The sequence below is a fragment of the Chiloscyllium plagiosum genome, chromosome 3, assembly GCF_004010195.1.
Source record: "Chiloscyllium plagiosum isolate BGI_BamShark_2017 chromosome 3, ASM401019v2, whole genome shotgun sequence".
NCBI lineage: Eukaryota > Metazoa > Chordata > Chondrichthyes > Orectolobiformes > Hemiscylliidae > Chiloscyllium > Chiloscyllium plagiosum.
Window position 1 is genome coordinate 84172115 of NC_057712.1, and position 14794 is coordinate 84186908.

The window sequence follows — 14794 nt, forward strand, 5'->3', positions numbered from 1 at the left end:
GGCTGAAGGGGTGACCTTATAGAGGTTTACAAAATTATGAGGGGCATGGATAGGGTAAATAGGCAAAGTCTTTTCCCTGGGGTCGGGGAGTCCAGAACTAGAGGGTATAGAGTGAGAGGGGAAAGATATAAAAGAGACCTAAGGGGCAACACAGAGGGTAGTACGTGTATGGAATGAGCTGCCAGAGGATGTGGTGGAGGCTGGTACAATTGCAACATTGAAGAGGCATTTGGATGGGTATATGAATAGGAAGGGTTTGGAGGGATATGGTTTGGATGCTGGCAGGTGGGACTAGATTGGGTTGGGATATCTGGTCAGCATGGACGGGTTGGACTGAAAGGTCTGTTGCCATGCTGCACATCTCTGTGACTCTATGACTCTAGTTGGCCATGATTGCTCCCATTTCTTCAGTCAGCAGCTTTTGGTGATGATTTTGTTGTTATTCATTCCTGCTCCTTGAGAGACCACTCTGTTGCTTCTTTGCTTGTACAATGTCCATGTCCTCTTTGCCTTGCCCCATTTCTTTGTCACTCAGATCTGGATATTGCATGCCCACGTGGGCTGTGTTTTCAGTGTGAGAACATGTAAAATAGGGCGGACTGATAACACAGCAACAAAATTAATCTGTAATGACATGTTATGTCACATCTCTTATGTAGGTGGCAGTTGAACCTGGATCTTCTTGTCCAGAGATAAGAATGTTATTACTCCAGCACAAGTGCCCTAGGACCACCTCCCATATGGAAATCAATCATTTCTGATCTTGTTAGAATTTGAGCTTGTTAGAATTTCAATTAACCCAATGTTACCCTGCCATGCTGTAAAAGGTTCGAGTGAGTAGGTTGGTGAGAAGATGTAGTCTGATTTTGTTTTAAAATCCTGAGAAGGAGGTGATTAATAGTTTAATAAGTTTACTCAATCTGAGGACACCTAGAGTAGCTTGAACTCCCATTCCTTCAGATCTGCATATATTTTAAAACCTAACCACCACTACCATTGTGCCCACCCCTCCCTATAAGATAGGCCAATCCTCTCTGACCAGTACCTTCTAGACTTACCCACTCAAAGGATCCATGGTTGTCTTCTTCATGGCCCTGATTGCAGTATTGGCAGCATTCAGCACTGGTGCTGCAGGTGTGGTTGGCACTGCCAGCTAACCCAGATTGTATGGCAGGGTTGCATTCCTTCCAAGTGTGTGAATGCTGCCCACACCGTGTCATTGCTGCAGAGCTGACATTTTTTACATTGGTCAGTCTCTGACTGACACTTTAGAAGGATGCATGAGTCAGTCCACACTACCTACCAGAATGCTTCAGCCTGAATACTTTCCTTCCATCCACTACCTTTCGTTCTTTTTCTTTATTTCTCCCACCCTTTGTCCTTTCTCTTTACTTATTTAAAGCCTGTTTTATCCAAAATTTCTTCCATTTCCAATGACTTGAAATGGCTGCCTTAATGGACTGAATTATATAGGTGGTGGGGTGGGGAGAGGCGGGGTGAGGTGGGTGTGGTGGGAGGGAGGTGTGGGGTGTGAGGTTGGGAGTGGAGGTGGGGAAGGTGTCTTTGTGTGTTGTGGGGAGGGGTGTAGGCTTGGGTATGGAAGTAAAGTGATGAGAAGTGTTGGAGTGGGTGTGGGGTTGGGTTTGATGGTCTGATTGTGTGTGGGGAAGTGGGTTTGATGATGAGACTGTGTGTGTAGGGTGGGTTTGATGGTGTCATTGTGTGTATGGGGGTGGTGTGGCATGCAGATGAGGGTGAGGTTGAGGGTTGTGTGTGAGGGGGTGGTATCTTCAGAAAAAGGAATCTAGATATTGCTGTGTGAAGGTCAATATTTTCTTTTATTTAATCTTTACTGCATAGCAGAGACAACTTTTAGGAGCTAAAATAATAAGATCATCCTCCTACAGTGTTATGGTGAATCAGTGCCCTTCTACAATGTCATGATTGAACCAGGAAATAGAACAAATTGATTGATTCTAATAGGATACTGTTATGCAAAGGAGAAACTCAGTCATCAACAACAGTCATTAACTTTAACCACCTCGGCTCCTGACCATCTAACTTCTCAAAGATAATTAGAAATGGACAGTAAATGATGGCCTTGTCAGCAAAGTCTACATTATGCAGATAAAGAAAGACAACTACTCCTTTTTGGGCAAAATGCCACAATATTACTCCTCACACACCCAAACCTGTAACACTACTAACCCTGCATATCACCTGTTCTGTCTAACTCACTCACTCAGGGCACCTGCCCATCCATACCAACAGCAACTGCAGTGCCACCTGCTTTCATCCCTCACAGTGGCCACCTCTCTTTCATCCCAGGAGGAAAGCAGGCAACATTTGGGCAGAAAGAGTCAGTATGGGTGGTGTGCTACTCGTCATTTGGCTCCTCACCACTTAGGAGGAGGGGATCCTGACTCTGACCACCTTGAGCGGGACATGACTAGTATTGATGGCTGCCTTTGAGTTGCCATGCAGGGAACCCTTACCTGAAGGCTGTCCCCCTTGACATGACTGAGATCTGCTGATAACCATGACAAGCTTCCTGCCTTTGCATCCTGTCAAGGCAGGATATCAGTGACACGAGCTCAGCATGTTTGGCTGAAGAGACAAAATATAAAATGGCAAGGCAAAGCAGGGATGCTGTGAGCATCCAGGTAGGCTCAAAGCGAGCAAGCGTTATCACAGCAAGCAAAGAACCCGGAGATGCAGCCTGGTCATGAGCTGGGTGTGTTACTGAGCACCCAATGTCCTTGCTGCAGCATTACAATGATAGTTGCCAGGTGCAGCCTGAGGTTTAGAGTACTTACAGTGTGGAAACAGGCCCTTCAGCCCAACAAGTCCACACCGACCCTCTGAAGAGCAACACCTAGACCCATTCCACTACATTTATCCCTTCACTATGGGCAATTTAGCATGGCCAGTTCACCTAACCTGCACATTTTTGGACTGTGGGAGGAAACCGGAGCACCCGGAGGAAACCCACGCAGGCACGGGGAGAATGTGCAGCATTGAAGATGCAGAAGTACAGAAATCCTGTAAATAGATCAGAGATGTGACATGAGAATGCTCAGATTCTGGCAGATATCAGATACAATGTCTGTGGACATATGAGTGGCATGTGCCCATGGAGTGTGCCTTAAGATGTTGGTGCCCAACATGGAGGTTGTTTGGAGCAAGTGGTGAGTTAAACATGCAAGAACCTGCCAGGTTTCCCCGGTTGCTAGTTTGGTGAGTTTTAGTGAGTTTTTTTTAAGATTGCAACCGGAATATTCATGTGGTGAGTTAGGCTGTTTGCAAGTCGTTTGACAAGAAATAAAATCTATTAATGAGGAACTTGCCACTGCCCAGTGAGAATTTTGCAATGTTGTTGGAGAAAAGATAAAGCAAGGTGGTACAAACATTGACATGGCCCCACCGATAATCATACCCAATTCTGCCCCACATCTCACAAAAGCCCTCACCGCTCAAATCTCTGTAACCAGTTGCATCAGCCCATTTAAATTTTAAACATTCATGTAAATATCAGCAAAACATACGTTCTCTTCACAATATAAGTTTAAAGAATTAATTTCACTTTCATAGTTCATTAAAAGCTAATTAAATCAAAGACTAACACTGCAAGCATGTGGTTTAACTCAAAGTTGTATCATGACTAAGTCTAAATATAGCAAACGAGGACAAATAACTACAGTTTATTGATATATACCATGTTTCAATTATATTCCCTTTCTGAGCATTTTTCTGTGTCAGCAGTTTCGTAATTGGGTTAATTTTGCTTTGATCTTTATTTCTTCCAATTATACGTTGTTGAAAACAACTTCCTTGTACATTGGCAGAGCTCTTATATTGCTTCGTAGCAAGCAAAAAGTTTACACTCGAGTTCTCAAATGAAGTGGTTGCAGGAAAATAACAGGAAGTCCTCTAGCAGAGGCACAGTCCTCCGAGTCCCAGTAACTAGGATTACAAATTTAGGGCTATTAACCAAGCTGGTAAGTATACTGCAGATGGCTGTATGAAAATGATCATTGTAAATGGTATTTTTGTTTGCTTAATGCAAAAAAAGTAACCTCATTTTATTTGTGATATCTGTTCTAATGGCGTGAAGACATTTTGTTTGTGGTATCTGTTCTAATAGCGTGAAGACATTGGTTTTGGCTTGTTGCAATGACAACTATAAAAACTATTTTATGAAACATTAGCCTTCTCCTTTACCTGATTCAATATTACATAAATTTAGGCCTTTGATTTAGAAGTATAAAAACTGAGCTTGGTCAGCTAAATGAGATGAAAGTGATTCTTTTGATACAAGAAGCTTATGAAAACAGTACAATAACCAGGAAAGCTGAATGTTGTGCCTGAGCCCTAGAAATACTTGAACAATAGTCTTGAGTTATTAAGGAGGCAACTGTGTTGCTTTTTACAAAGTATCAAAATCATATTCAAAGTCTAAAACAAAGAAATAAATTAGATGTCAGAAGATATTGTACCAGGTTCATCAAGGGGGAAATCTAGGGATTCAATGCTCCATGTAATAGCCTTTTCTTTAAGTACGTATGTTCCAACCAGAATTAAATTCTGGTTGATATAAAGCCCCACTGGATATTAAAACTCTTCATTTGTATTTTTTTCCCAAATTCTCTATTTCATTTAGACAACATCCACAAAGTAACAAATATCAATAGTAGAAGTCGGAGTCAAAAGTGTGGTGCTGGAAAAGCGCAACAGATCAGGCAGTATCCAAGGAGCAGGTGAGTCGACATTTCGGGCATAAGGCCTTCATCAGGATTGGATAGCACTGGCTTTTTGTTTATTCAGATCCCATTTCTTTTCCCTATGATTTCCAATTGTCTTGGGACTAAAAGAATATCATTCATTTTTTCATTTTAACAAGCAGGAACAGGACAATGCCTATAATCTAAATCTGATTTATAATTTTAGAAAATCTTGAGTAAAGCTTTAAGAAAACAACTGTGTGAGTAGATTAGGTTGAATTATTTGCCATCCAACACACATATTTAATAATTGCTTCAAATGGTGTTTTTAATTCACTAGTGAAAGATTTACCACCAAGGTAAAGCCTTGATACAGTTTGTGCAGCTGTGGAAATATCTCATGAATCACTTTTGACACACAACTTTGCATTTATTATATGGCTGATAAAGTACTAGATGAGGAATCACTGCCGATTTTTCTTGCTGCCATAAATTACTTAAACTTTATGGCAAAGACAAATCAATAAAATAGCTGAATTAAATCAATTACCCTTAGCGCTAGCTGTGTCTTAGTACCATCTCTGGCTCTAGTGTGATTTGTGGCACAGTTGGTGACACTCTTCCAATCTAAGTCACAAGATTCTGGGTTTAAGTCCTACTGCGAGGCTTGGGCACAAAAATCCAAACGGTCTTGAGGGAATCGAGAGTCTGGTGCTAGAAAAGCACAGCAGGTCAGGCAGCATCCAAGGAGGAGGAGAATCAATGTTTCAGGCATAAGCCCTTCATCAGTCCTGAGGGAACACATTGAAGGCATTGCCTTACGAATAAGGTCTTACTCATTAGAATCCTTATTAAGGATGAGATTACAATGTACTTAGAAGTGCATGGTAAAATAGGACTGAGTCAGTATGGCTTCATTAAGGGAAGGTTACACCTGACAAATCTGTTAGAATTCTTTGAGGGAGTAATTAGCAAGTTAGGAGACCCAGTGTATGTGATATATTTGGATTTCCTGAAGGCCTTTGACAAGTGCTGCTTTGGAGGCTGCTAAATAAGATGAGTCCATAGTTTAGGGGATCTCTAGACTATGGGGACATTTTTAAGGTTCAAGGACACAGATTTGAAAAGACATGAGAGGCAATTTTTTTTACACAGAGGGTGATTCATGTGTGATATGAACTACCTGAGGAAGTGGTGGAACTGGGTACAATTGCAACATTTAAAAGACGCTTGGATAAGTACATGAATAGGAAAGGTTTGGAGGAATATGGGCCAGGATCAGGCGGGCGGGACTAGTTTACTTTGTGATTATGTTTGGCATGGAATGGTTGGACCTAAGGGTCTGTTTCCATGTTGTATGACTCCAAGGTTCTATGACCATGACTAGGTGATGTTAGGGGGAGGTACTGGCATAGATACAGGAATGGATAACTAGCAGAAGGCAGAGAGTGGGTGTAAAGGTGAGACTTAGACCCCTTTACACTCACACACACGCATATACACTCTCTCACAGACACTCACAACCCCTCACCCCAGACACACACACACACATGCACGCAAACCCAGATGCACACATACACATTTGCATTTGTGGGGTGAATTTTACTCGCAGAGATACATTGTACTTTGCTCAAAATCTGCATGAATCCATGTAAGACTCTGTTCACTCATTTTTTTAGACTAGAATCAGTCTAAACATTATGGCACAGACAACAGCACACAGTGGGCCAACACTTTCAACACATCTGGGCTGACACCAATTGTTAAGGTTAATCTGAGAATGTAACTTTTAAAAAAGGTTTTGTGATTTACATATGAAAGAAGTGAAGCCAACATAATCATTCTAACAGATGAGAGACTTAACAAACAATCAAGGTATTTTTCAATGTATAATTTAAGTTACTTTACACTGTCAACTTTTGCTATAAATTCTGTGTCTTACAATTGTGTACTCCACGACCACCTGATGAAGGAGCAGTGCTCCGAAAGCTAGTGCTTCCAATTAAACCTGTTGGACTATAACCTGGTGTTGTGTGAAGTCCAATATAACTCTGCTTCAGAGCTGAACAGGAGTCATACTGGACTCAAAACATTAACTCTATTTCTCTCTCCACAAATGCTGCTAGACCTGTTGGATTTCTCCATTGATTTCTCTGTTTGTCTCAGATTAGACTGATAACATTTGTTGATATACATATATTATATGTGTATGAATAGTGATTAATTAGCTGAAGTGTGAATGAGTGAGGTGATCTTGGATAATTATTTTCATGTTAAAAAGAAAGGCAAACCAGGAGGAGGGAAGAGTAGATACCTGGCGGAGAAAATCAATTTGAAAGAGGGCAAAGGAAGCACTAGTGGGAAAAGCAAAAGAATGCCTTACGCAGAATTCTGATTTTGATATAGTTAATATTTATTTCCAGCTGCCTTTGCTTCTACCCGTGCCTCCCCGGAGTCAGGAAATAGTCTTTAGCCAAGTTGATGTTTATTTGTTATTTCCTTCTGTGACTAAGGTTTGTAAATGAACTGCACATAATTAAGACGAAGGGGGAAAAAAAGCTGCTTTTAATTGCGTTTCCCTTCTGCAGCTGAAGTTGGAGTGGAAATGAGTCACAATTGATGCAAAGATACCCACTGGGTATTGCACTGATACTGTTAATTGCTAGATCTTTACTGTGTAAAAATAAACAAACTAATTTGCATCTCACAGACACAAACTGATGGCACATGATGCAAAGGAGAGAAAATTATTTTTTGTACGTTCCCTTCCGTACTGTTAAAGACTATGAATAAGAATTTAAATGTATTATTGCCAGTTAATTAAGCTTTACACATGCTATTGAGCTGAATGTTAATGTGAAGCAAGAAGGTGGCATTCACACGTAGTAATGTAGACAGTGCAAGGAAAACACTGCCTTAAAAGGTATGAACCAATGCAGGGGAATGTGTTTCTTATCCCTTGAGATGCAGAGGAATAGTATATATAGTATTTATAGTTTGTCAGTAGGGTATCTAATGACTGTCATAGACACATTTCCAACTTGTCCTCGCATGAAGGCAGCAATTTTCACATTGTAACATCTGATGTTGACCACTGCTCTATAAACTTTACTCATATCAGGTAATATTCTTCTGCATGTTATTTAATTCAGTTTATTTAAGAAAATCTTGAAAAGTAATACCAATTTTGTAGCATGTTGAGCTGGGACATAAGTTGGCTCAATCAGATTTATGACAATACATGTTCAAGCCTTGTACCAGTTTAGTAGGTTGTGGAGGACTGCCTCCTCACCTTACTCCAGATTTGTGGAGTGGTGCTCCCCAAGCAATAAATGATCATTTGTCTCTCCCTAATGCTTACAGTCCTTTGTGGTTGATGGCTTACTACTTGTTAATGTATAATTAGTAAATTACTTGGCAAAGGCTTTCATAATCTGAAGAATAGATTCCACAGCAAGAATTTTTTTAAAAATCAGTTCTACCTTTTGCTTAGCCAATTAGTAACAATTAGGTTCCTTCAGATTTTATGATATTTTAAATCATTACTGTAGAGGTAATTTGGCTCACTTAAAATGTTTACTGAATTCGTTTTTGGTTTCACTTTGTTTAACTTGTTTAATTCCATAACCTGTTCTGACAGCATTGATCCTAAACTGCAGTCAACTTGTTGATCTAGGTGAATATATAGAACACCATTTTCCACACCACTTATTCAGTAACAAAACTATGTTTGATAATGCATAATAGCTTTCAAATGACACAAACTTCCCAACTGGTGTGGCATGGCAGAACATTGAAATCTTAAAGTTTCATCCTTAATTCATACTGATTTCCTTGATCACAGCCAAAACAGCAACAGAGTGATAACAACTGGGTTCAGTGCTCCAAAGTAGCAAAAGGTAAAGTCAACCTGGCTGGTTGCTTTTGAGTGAACCTGCTGGAAAATGTGCCTACATGTGATTTACTTAAGGACAAAATCTATCTTAGACCTGGGTCTACTTCTGCTTCTATTGACTTAGAAAGTAGGAAAGATCCTTCCCTGCGGATCAACTGTAACGCTGCAGCATGTTAAAATGCTGTGTTGAGCACAGTTGTATTTAAGTTTGAAACAAAAAAAAATGTGGGTTTGCTTTATGGAGAATTCACTGTGGTGTGGGAGAGTGCAGACTTTCTCAAAGGGGTCAGTGTCTGTGCTGTCATGATCGTGTTCGCCTCCTGCACAGAAAATCACGGGCTCAAGCAGCTCTACTGCTGCTTTATATTCCAGGCAAGTTGAGTTTAAAAGGATGGCACAGTGGTTAGCACTGCTGCCTCACAGCGCCAGAGACCTAGGTTCAATTCCTGCCTCAGGCAACTGTCTGTGTGGAGTTTGCACATCCTCCCCATGTCAGTGTGGGTTTCCTCCGGGTGCTCTAGTTTCCTCCCACAGTCCAAAAATGTGCAGGTTAGGTGAATTGGCCATGCTAAAATTGCCTGTAGTCTTAGGTGAAGGGATAAATGTAGGGGAATGGGTCTGGGTGGGTTGCTGTTCGGATAGTTAGTGTGGAGCTGTTGGGCCGAAGGGCCTGTTTCCACACTGTAAGTAATCTAATCTAATCACCGGCGCTCAGTAGCAGCAGTGTGTACCTTCTACAAGATACACTACAGAAATTCACCAAAGATCCTTAGACAGCACCTTCCAAACTCACGACCACTTCTACCTAGAAGGACAAGGGCAGCACGTACTTGGGAACACCACCACCTGCAAGTTTCCCTCCAAGCCACTCACCACCCTGACTTGGAAATATACCACCATTCCTTCACAGTCATTGGGTCAAAATCCTGGAATTCCCTCCCTCCCGGCTTTGTGGGTCATCGCACAGCGAGTAGACTGCAGTGATTCAAGAAGGCAGTTCACCAGCAACTTCTCAAGGGCAAATAGGGATGGGCTATCAGTGCTGGCCAGCCAGCGATTCCCAAGTCCCTTCTTTCCAATCAGTATTATGGCAAGTCAAAGTTTGAAATGTCTGTTCGGGTTTTTTTTTGGCGGTGAGAAGGGTTGGGGCTGGGTGTGAAGACATATTAAATACAAACAACTGGTTCTGGAAATCTGAAACAAAAATGGAAATGTTGGAGAAACTCAGCAAGCCAGGCAGCATCTGCACAGATACTTCTGGAGTGCTGAGTTCAGTTCTGGTTGCCCCACTTAAGAAGGAGATTATTAAATTGGAGAGAGTTTCAGAAAATATTTACGATGGTATTTCTGGTGTTGGAGGGTTTGAGTTATAAAACTAGGCTGGATAGGCTGGGACTTTTCTCACTACAGCGAAGGAGGTTGAGAAGTGACCTTACTGAGGTTTGTAAAATCATGAGGAGCATAGATAAGGTGAATAGTACAGGTCTTTTCCCTGGTCTGGGGGAAGTTCAAAGCTAGGAGGTGTAGTTCTAAGATGAGAGGAGAAAGATTTAAAAAGGACATGATGAGCAACTGTTTTACACAAAGAGTGATAAATGTGTAGAATGAACTGCCAGAGAAAGTGGTGGGTGCAGGTACAGTTACAACATTGGATATGTACATGAATAGGAAAGGTTTGGAGGAATATGGGCCAAATGCAAGCAAATGGGACTCGTTTGATTTAGGAACATGGTCAGCATGGACTAGTTGGACTGAATGGTCAGTTTCCATGCTGCATGACTTTACATCTCTATGACGATGACTATGAATCGGGAAAGCAGTGATCCTTCTTCAGAACAAAATTCCCATTAAATATTATGTAGTATTATGCCCTTAAAAGGTTGAAGAAGTGTGAAAATCAAGGAATGTATCTCAAATTAGCTCAGAGGATTTCAAGTTTAACTCGAATGTCTTGCATCAGAAAATTAATTTGGTGCCTGTTGTAATATGAATAGATTTATAAAATTCAAGTGCTTATTATTATCTTTTTATTTAGTAATTGTTATCACTTTACATACTTGTTGCAACATCTTTAATACTAATAGTTTGCCTTTTTAGTGTACCCTGTTAAAAAAAAGGGCTTTTTGGCGCAGTGATAGAGTCCCAATCTCTGCACCAGGAAGACGTGGATTCAGCTCCCACCTACTTCAGATGTGTGTAATAATATGGTTGAACAGGTTGAGTAGAAAATGTTTATTGCATGAAAAATCCCATTGTACATCTCCCTACAATGGAAATCACCTTTCTTACCACCAGAAAATTCAGTATTTACGAGCAGAATTAGAATAAGGAGAATGTTTCTGACATTGAAGTTGGAGCAGAACAAATGAGAGCAACAACTTTAAGTAGATGCTTGAGATATGGTAGCAGCCAGTCAAACAAATTCTGATTAAATGTTGTCTTTTGTGGAGGTTTCAAAACCATAGCAATCTCGTCAACAAAAAATAAATTGGACCCAATTAACTTGAGATTATATCAGTTCTTCTGGTGTAACATCTTGGGTAACTTGTGTATTTTCCCAATAGAACTGCAGCTTTAAGATTGCACACAGTCTTTGGTGTTAACTGACCAGCAGCACTTCCAAAAAAAAGTCCAGAACTCACTATCACCTGAAAATAGATTCACATATCTCTATATGTTGAAAGTGCTGGCAAAAAGCCAAATTAGCAGTGCTGAACTTTTCATACAATCTCTGGAATTTATTCTCTTGGTATATGATAAGCTCACAGCTAATTTGTTGAAAGCATTTATGTATTGAGAATCCCCACTAGATATACCAGATGACTACTAGAATTACATTTTATCTTTAGCATAACATTGGCACGGATATGTCTGAAGGTGTTGACAAGAAAACTCATCATCATGACAATAATGCACAAATGAGTTGTGGAATAAACTATGCATCAACTACATTCAGAATAATGCAATATTGTTTGTAGTTTTTGATCCTTTAATCACTAGAGACAAAGTAGAAAAGAATAAAGGTAATTAAATAACTGAGTTTATTGAATTGTGGTATTGAATTGAGAAACTGTGGTTGAACTTTAGAGAAAAGTCCAGAGTTTTATAGTGATGTTAAATTAGAAATACAAAGGTTAGAAATGAATCTTGGATGGCAGATGAAAGTGAAGTGCTTCAGGAGCTGCTTGTTATACAGTCAGCCTGATAACAGTCCCATTGACAATACACATACTGCAGTCAATTCAATTCCTTCCATTTTGGACTGTCATCCTAGAATTTTAACTCCTTGATTTAAAACCATGGTGACAAAATTATGAAACAAAACATTGCAATATATTAAGTGGTATAGAGATGGAAGATAAAGTAATAAGTACACAGAAAATAGAATCTAATGTGTACAAAATATATGATTGCTGTAAACCATTTTAAACAGAACCTGAATGTATATGCAAATATGAAAACATTTGAATGAAATAGAACAGTCCACTAAGACTGAATTATGAACAGTAAAAGTAGATAGTTGGATGTAGTTGTTCAAACCAACATCTTGGCATTGTGGAGCAAGGGACAACCTAGGAGTCAGTGAGAAGATGGTAGATAACAAGAATAAGAAAACAGTCATACAGTGGGAAATGCAGCAGTCAGGGGAATAGACAGGTGTTTTGCAATTGCCAAATCTTATAGATAGGAACTGCCATTCAGCCATCTTTAATTAAATCATTCAAAGTAAACTGGGACTCCCCTATTATTTTGTTATTAAATGCTTATTGGTTTCTGCCTTCTCACTTTCAATAATAATTCTAAACCGATACACTCTCATTACTAACTCACTAACTAGCAAAAAAAGTAGCTTTTCCATATTCACATCAACATTTTTCTGAACTGCAAAAACTATGAAACCTTCTCTTACCCTTCTCAGCTCCAATGGAAGTTGCCTGGTATCTTAAGTCACTACTCAGAAATACCATTCCTCATCACTCTCAATTGTTCAACTTTTACTTTATATTCTTTGTACATATATATCCTTCTGATTAAAAATATATGAATTGGATTAAGTCATGGAATCCTAGTTTACATGTTGGTTTAAGATTAATTTTAATATTCATATTCAGTATATAGAGGAGGGGGCTTGATGAGTTCATCACAATTCAATTTAGAGATGGTTCAATTATATTTAAACTGTAGAATATTGAGCTTAGTAGCTTCTCTGGAAAGATTTTAGAAAGTGAGGAATGCTTCCACTCCGCCCATGGGAACACCCTGGACACGAGTCAAACAATATTTTGACTAAGCATCCTTGCCATTTCTGCCACAACTGGGTATCTGCATTGAAGGAGAGAAGCAGGAATACGATCACAGTGTAAGCGGAATCACAGCACAATAAGAAGACCAAGACAAATTTTATGTATCTCTGATTATCAAATGTGTAAATTTTGGTTTGCTTTCATAGTAATAATGTTATGATCTTAAATTAAGAATCTCTCTTGATAAAATATCAAGAGATCTGAAGTATAGTTGCTCTGTAATCAATTATTTTTGAGAAGCTGCCGTGGAAATTTCACTGCACTCATTTTCACAGAATCAGCTTCTGACAGTTCTCTTTGGTTTCGAGTATGTATAATTTTACCTCACTGGCAAATGGCACACTACCCTGTTTGACTTAACACTGGTTGGATTCCCAACTTCCATTATGCATCACCTTATTAAGTCTTACTTTGTTTTTCTCTAGGAAGCATTTATTAAAAATAATGGGGGAACGCTTTGATTGTCATTATTGCAAGGAATACCTTTATGGCAAGAAGTATATCTTGCGGGAAAACGACCAGTATTGTGTTAAATGTTATGAAAATCTGTATGCTAACATGTGTGAAGAGTGTAAGGCACCAATCGGCAGTGACTGTAAGGTAAACATGTTCTTACATTAACTAAACATATACATCTTAAATATATTTTAAAATGATAAACACAACAAATTAATGTTATAACTATTATTGTTAACTTAGATCAAACTACTTTCCAAATGTCAGAAATTCACCGTAATTGTACAAATTATGAAGCTGTTAAAAATGTATTTGAAGGCCACATTTTAGGGGTTACTCCCTTATTTTGATTAAAAAACAAGACATATATAACTTCAACCGAGTGCACTTGCTATAATTCACCATGCTGAATAGGAGAAACACAATTGTAGTATATTGTAATTGTAGGTACATATTTTCTGCATTCTATACATACACATTTATTTCACCTCATCATTTTATCCTAGGATTTGTCCTATAAGGATCTTCACTGGCATGAAAAATGTTTCAACTGTGCTAAATGTAGCTGTTCTCTGGTTGAAAAACCTTTTGCTGCCAAGGATGAAAATCTGCTGTGTAATGAATGCTATTCGAATGAATACTCTTCAAAATGCTTCACCTGCAAAAAGACCATCATGCCTGGTAAGAGTTAATGAAGTGATTAATTAAGAAGAAAAAAAAACAGAAATTGCTGGAGAAATTCAGCAGGACTGGCAGCATTTGTGGAGAGAAAGCAGAGTTAATGTTTCTAGTCCAACTGAGGAAAGGTCACTGAACTTGAAACATTAACTCTGTTTCTCTTTTCACAGATGCTGCCAGATCCATTGAATTTCTCGTGCAATTTCTGTTTTTTTTTCAGATTTCCAACAACTGCGTTCTATGTTTTATTTTATTTGGCTAATTAAGAGATAGTTTGACTAATCTTAACTCTGGATTATTGAGCCTCAGAAGTTTCTCTGGAGTGCTGTTAGCAAGTGAGAGCTACTTCCACTCATCCCATGGAAAAACTCTCTACTCCAACTATATTTCAACAAAGCATCCTTGACTTCTGTGACATATTCATGGCATTTGCCACAAGCGAACAAATCTGAGTACTGTCACTGTTGATTCACAGTAAGCCACAATAAGAGGTCAAGATGAAGAACCATTTTATGGGAGGAAGATTTCCATTTTCTTTACAATTTACATTGAGGTCAGCTAGCCATTATAGTAATTACCCAATTTTAATTTCCAATGAATTAACCTTACACGTATCCCAAAACAATTCTGAGTTTGGTTCTGTCTCGGTATAAATCAGAAGACCTGATATAGAGATGCAATGTTGGACTGGAGCGGACAATATTAGAAGTCACATGACACCAGGTTATAGTCCAACAGGT

The 14794-nt window shown here is 39.2% G+C and overlaps 1 protein-coding gene across 4 annotated transcripts in view; it reads left to right on the forward strand.

Moving 5' to 3' along the window:
- The window catches only part of LOC122546673 (four and a half LIM domains protein 2-like), a 59167-nt gene that overhangs the window by 33308 nt on the left and 11065 nt on the right, over positions 1–14794 (forward strand). For 2 of the 4 annotated variants that reach the window (XM_043685338.1, XM_043685350.1), the window contains exons 2-4: positions 4661–4757; positions 13346–13520; positions 13883–14057. In XM_043685338.1, coding sequence (XP_043541273.1) covers positions 13365–13520; positions 13883–14057 — 331 coding nt within the window. In that variant the 5' untranslated portion in view covers positions 4661–4757; positions 13346–13364. Of the gene's footprint in view, positions 1–3904; positions 3999–4660; positions 4758–7744; positions 7843–13345; positions 13521–13882; positions 14058–14794 lie in introns of those variants that run through there. The other 2 variants (XM_043685345.1, XM_043685341.1) reach the window with 2 other exon arrangements.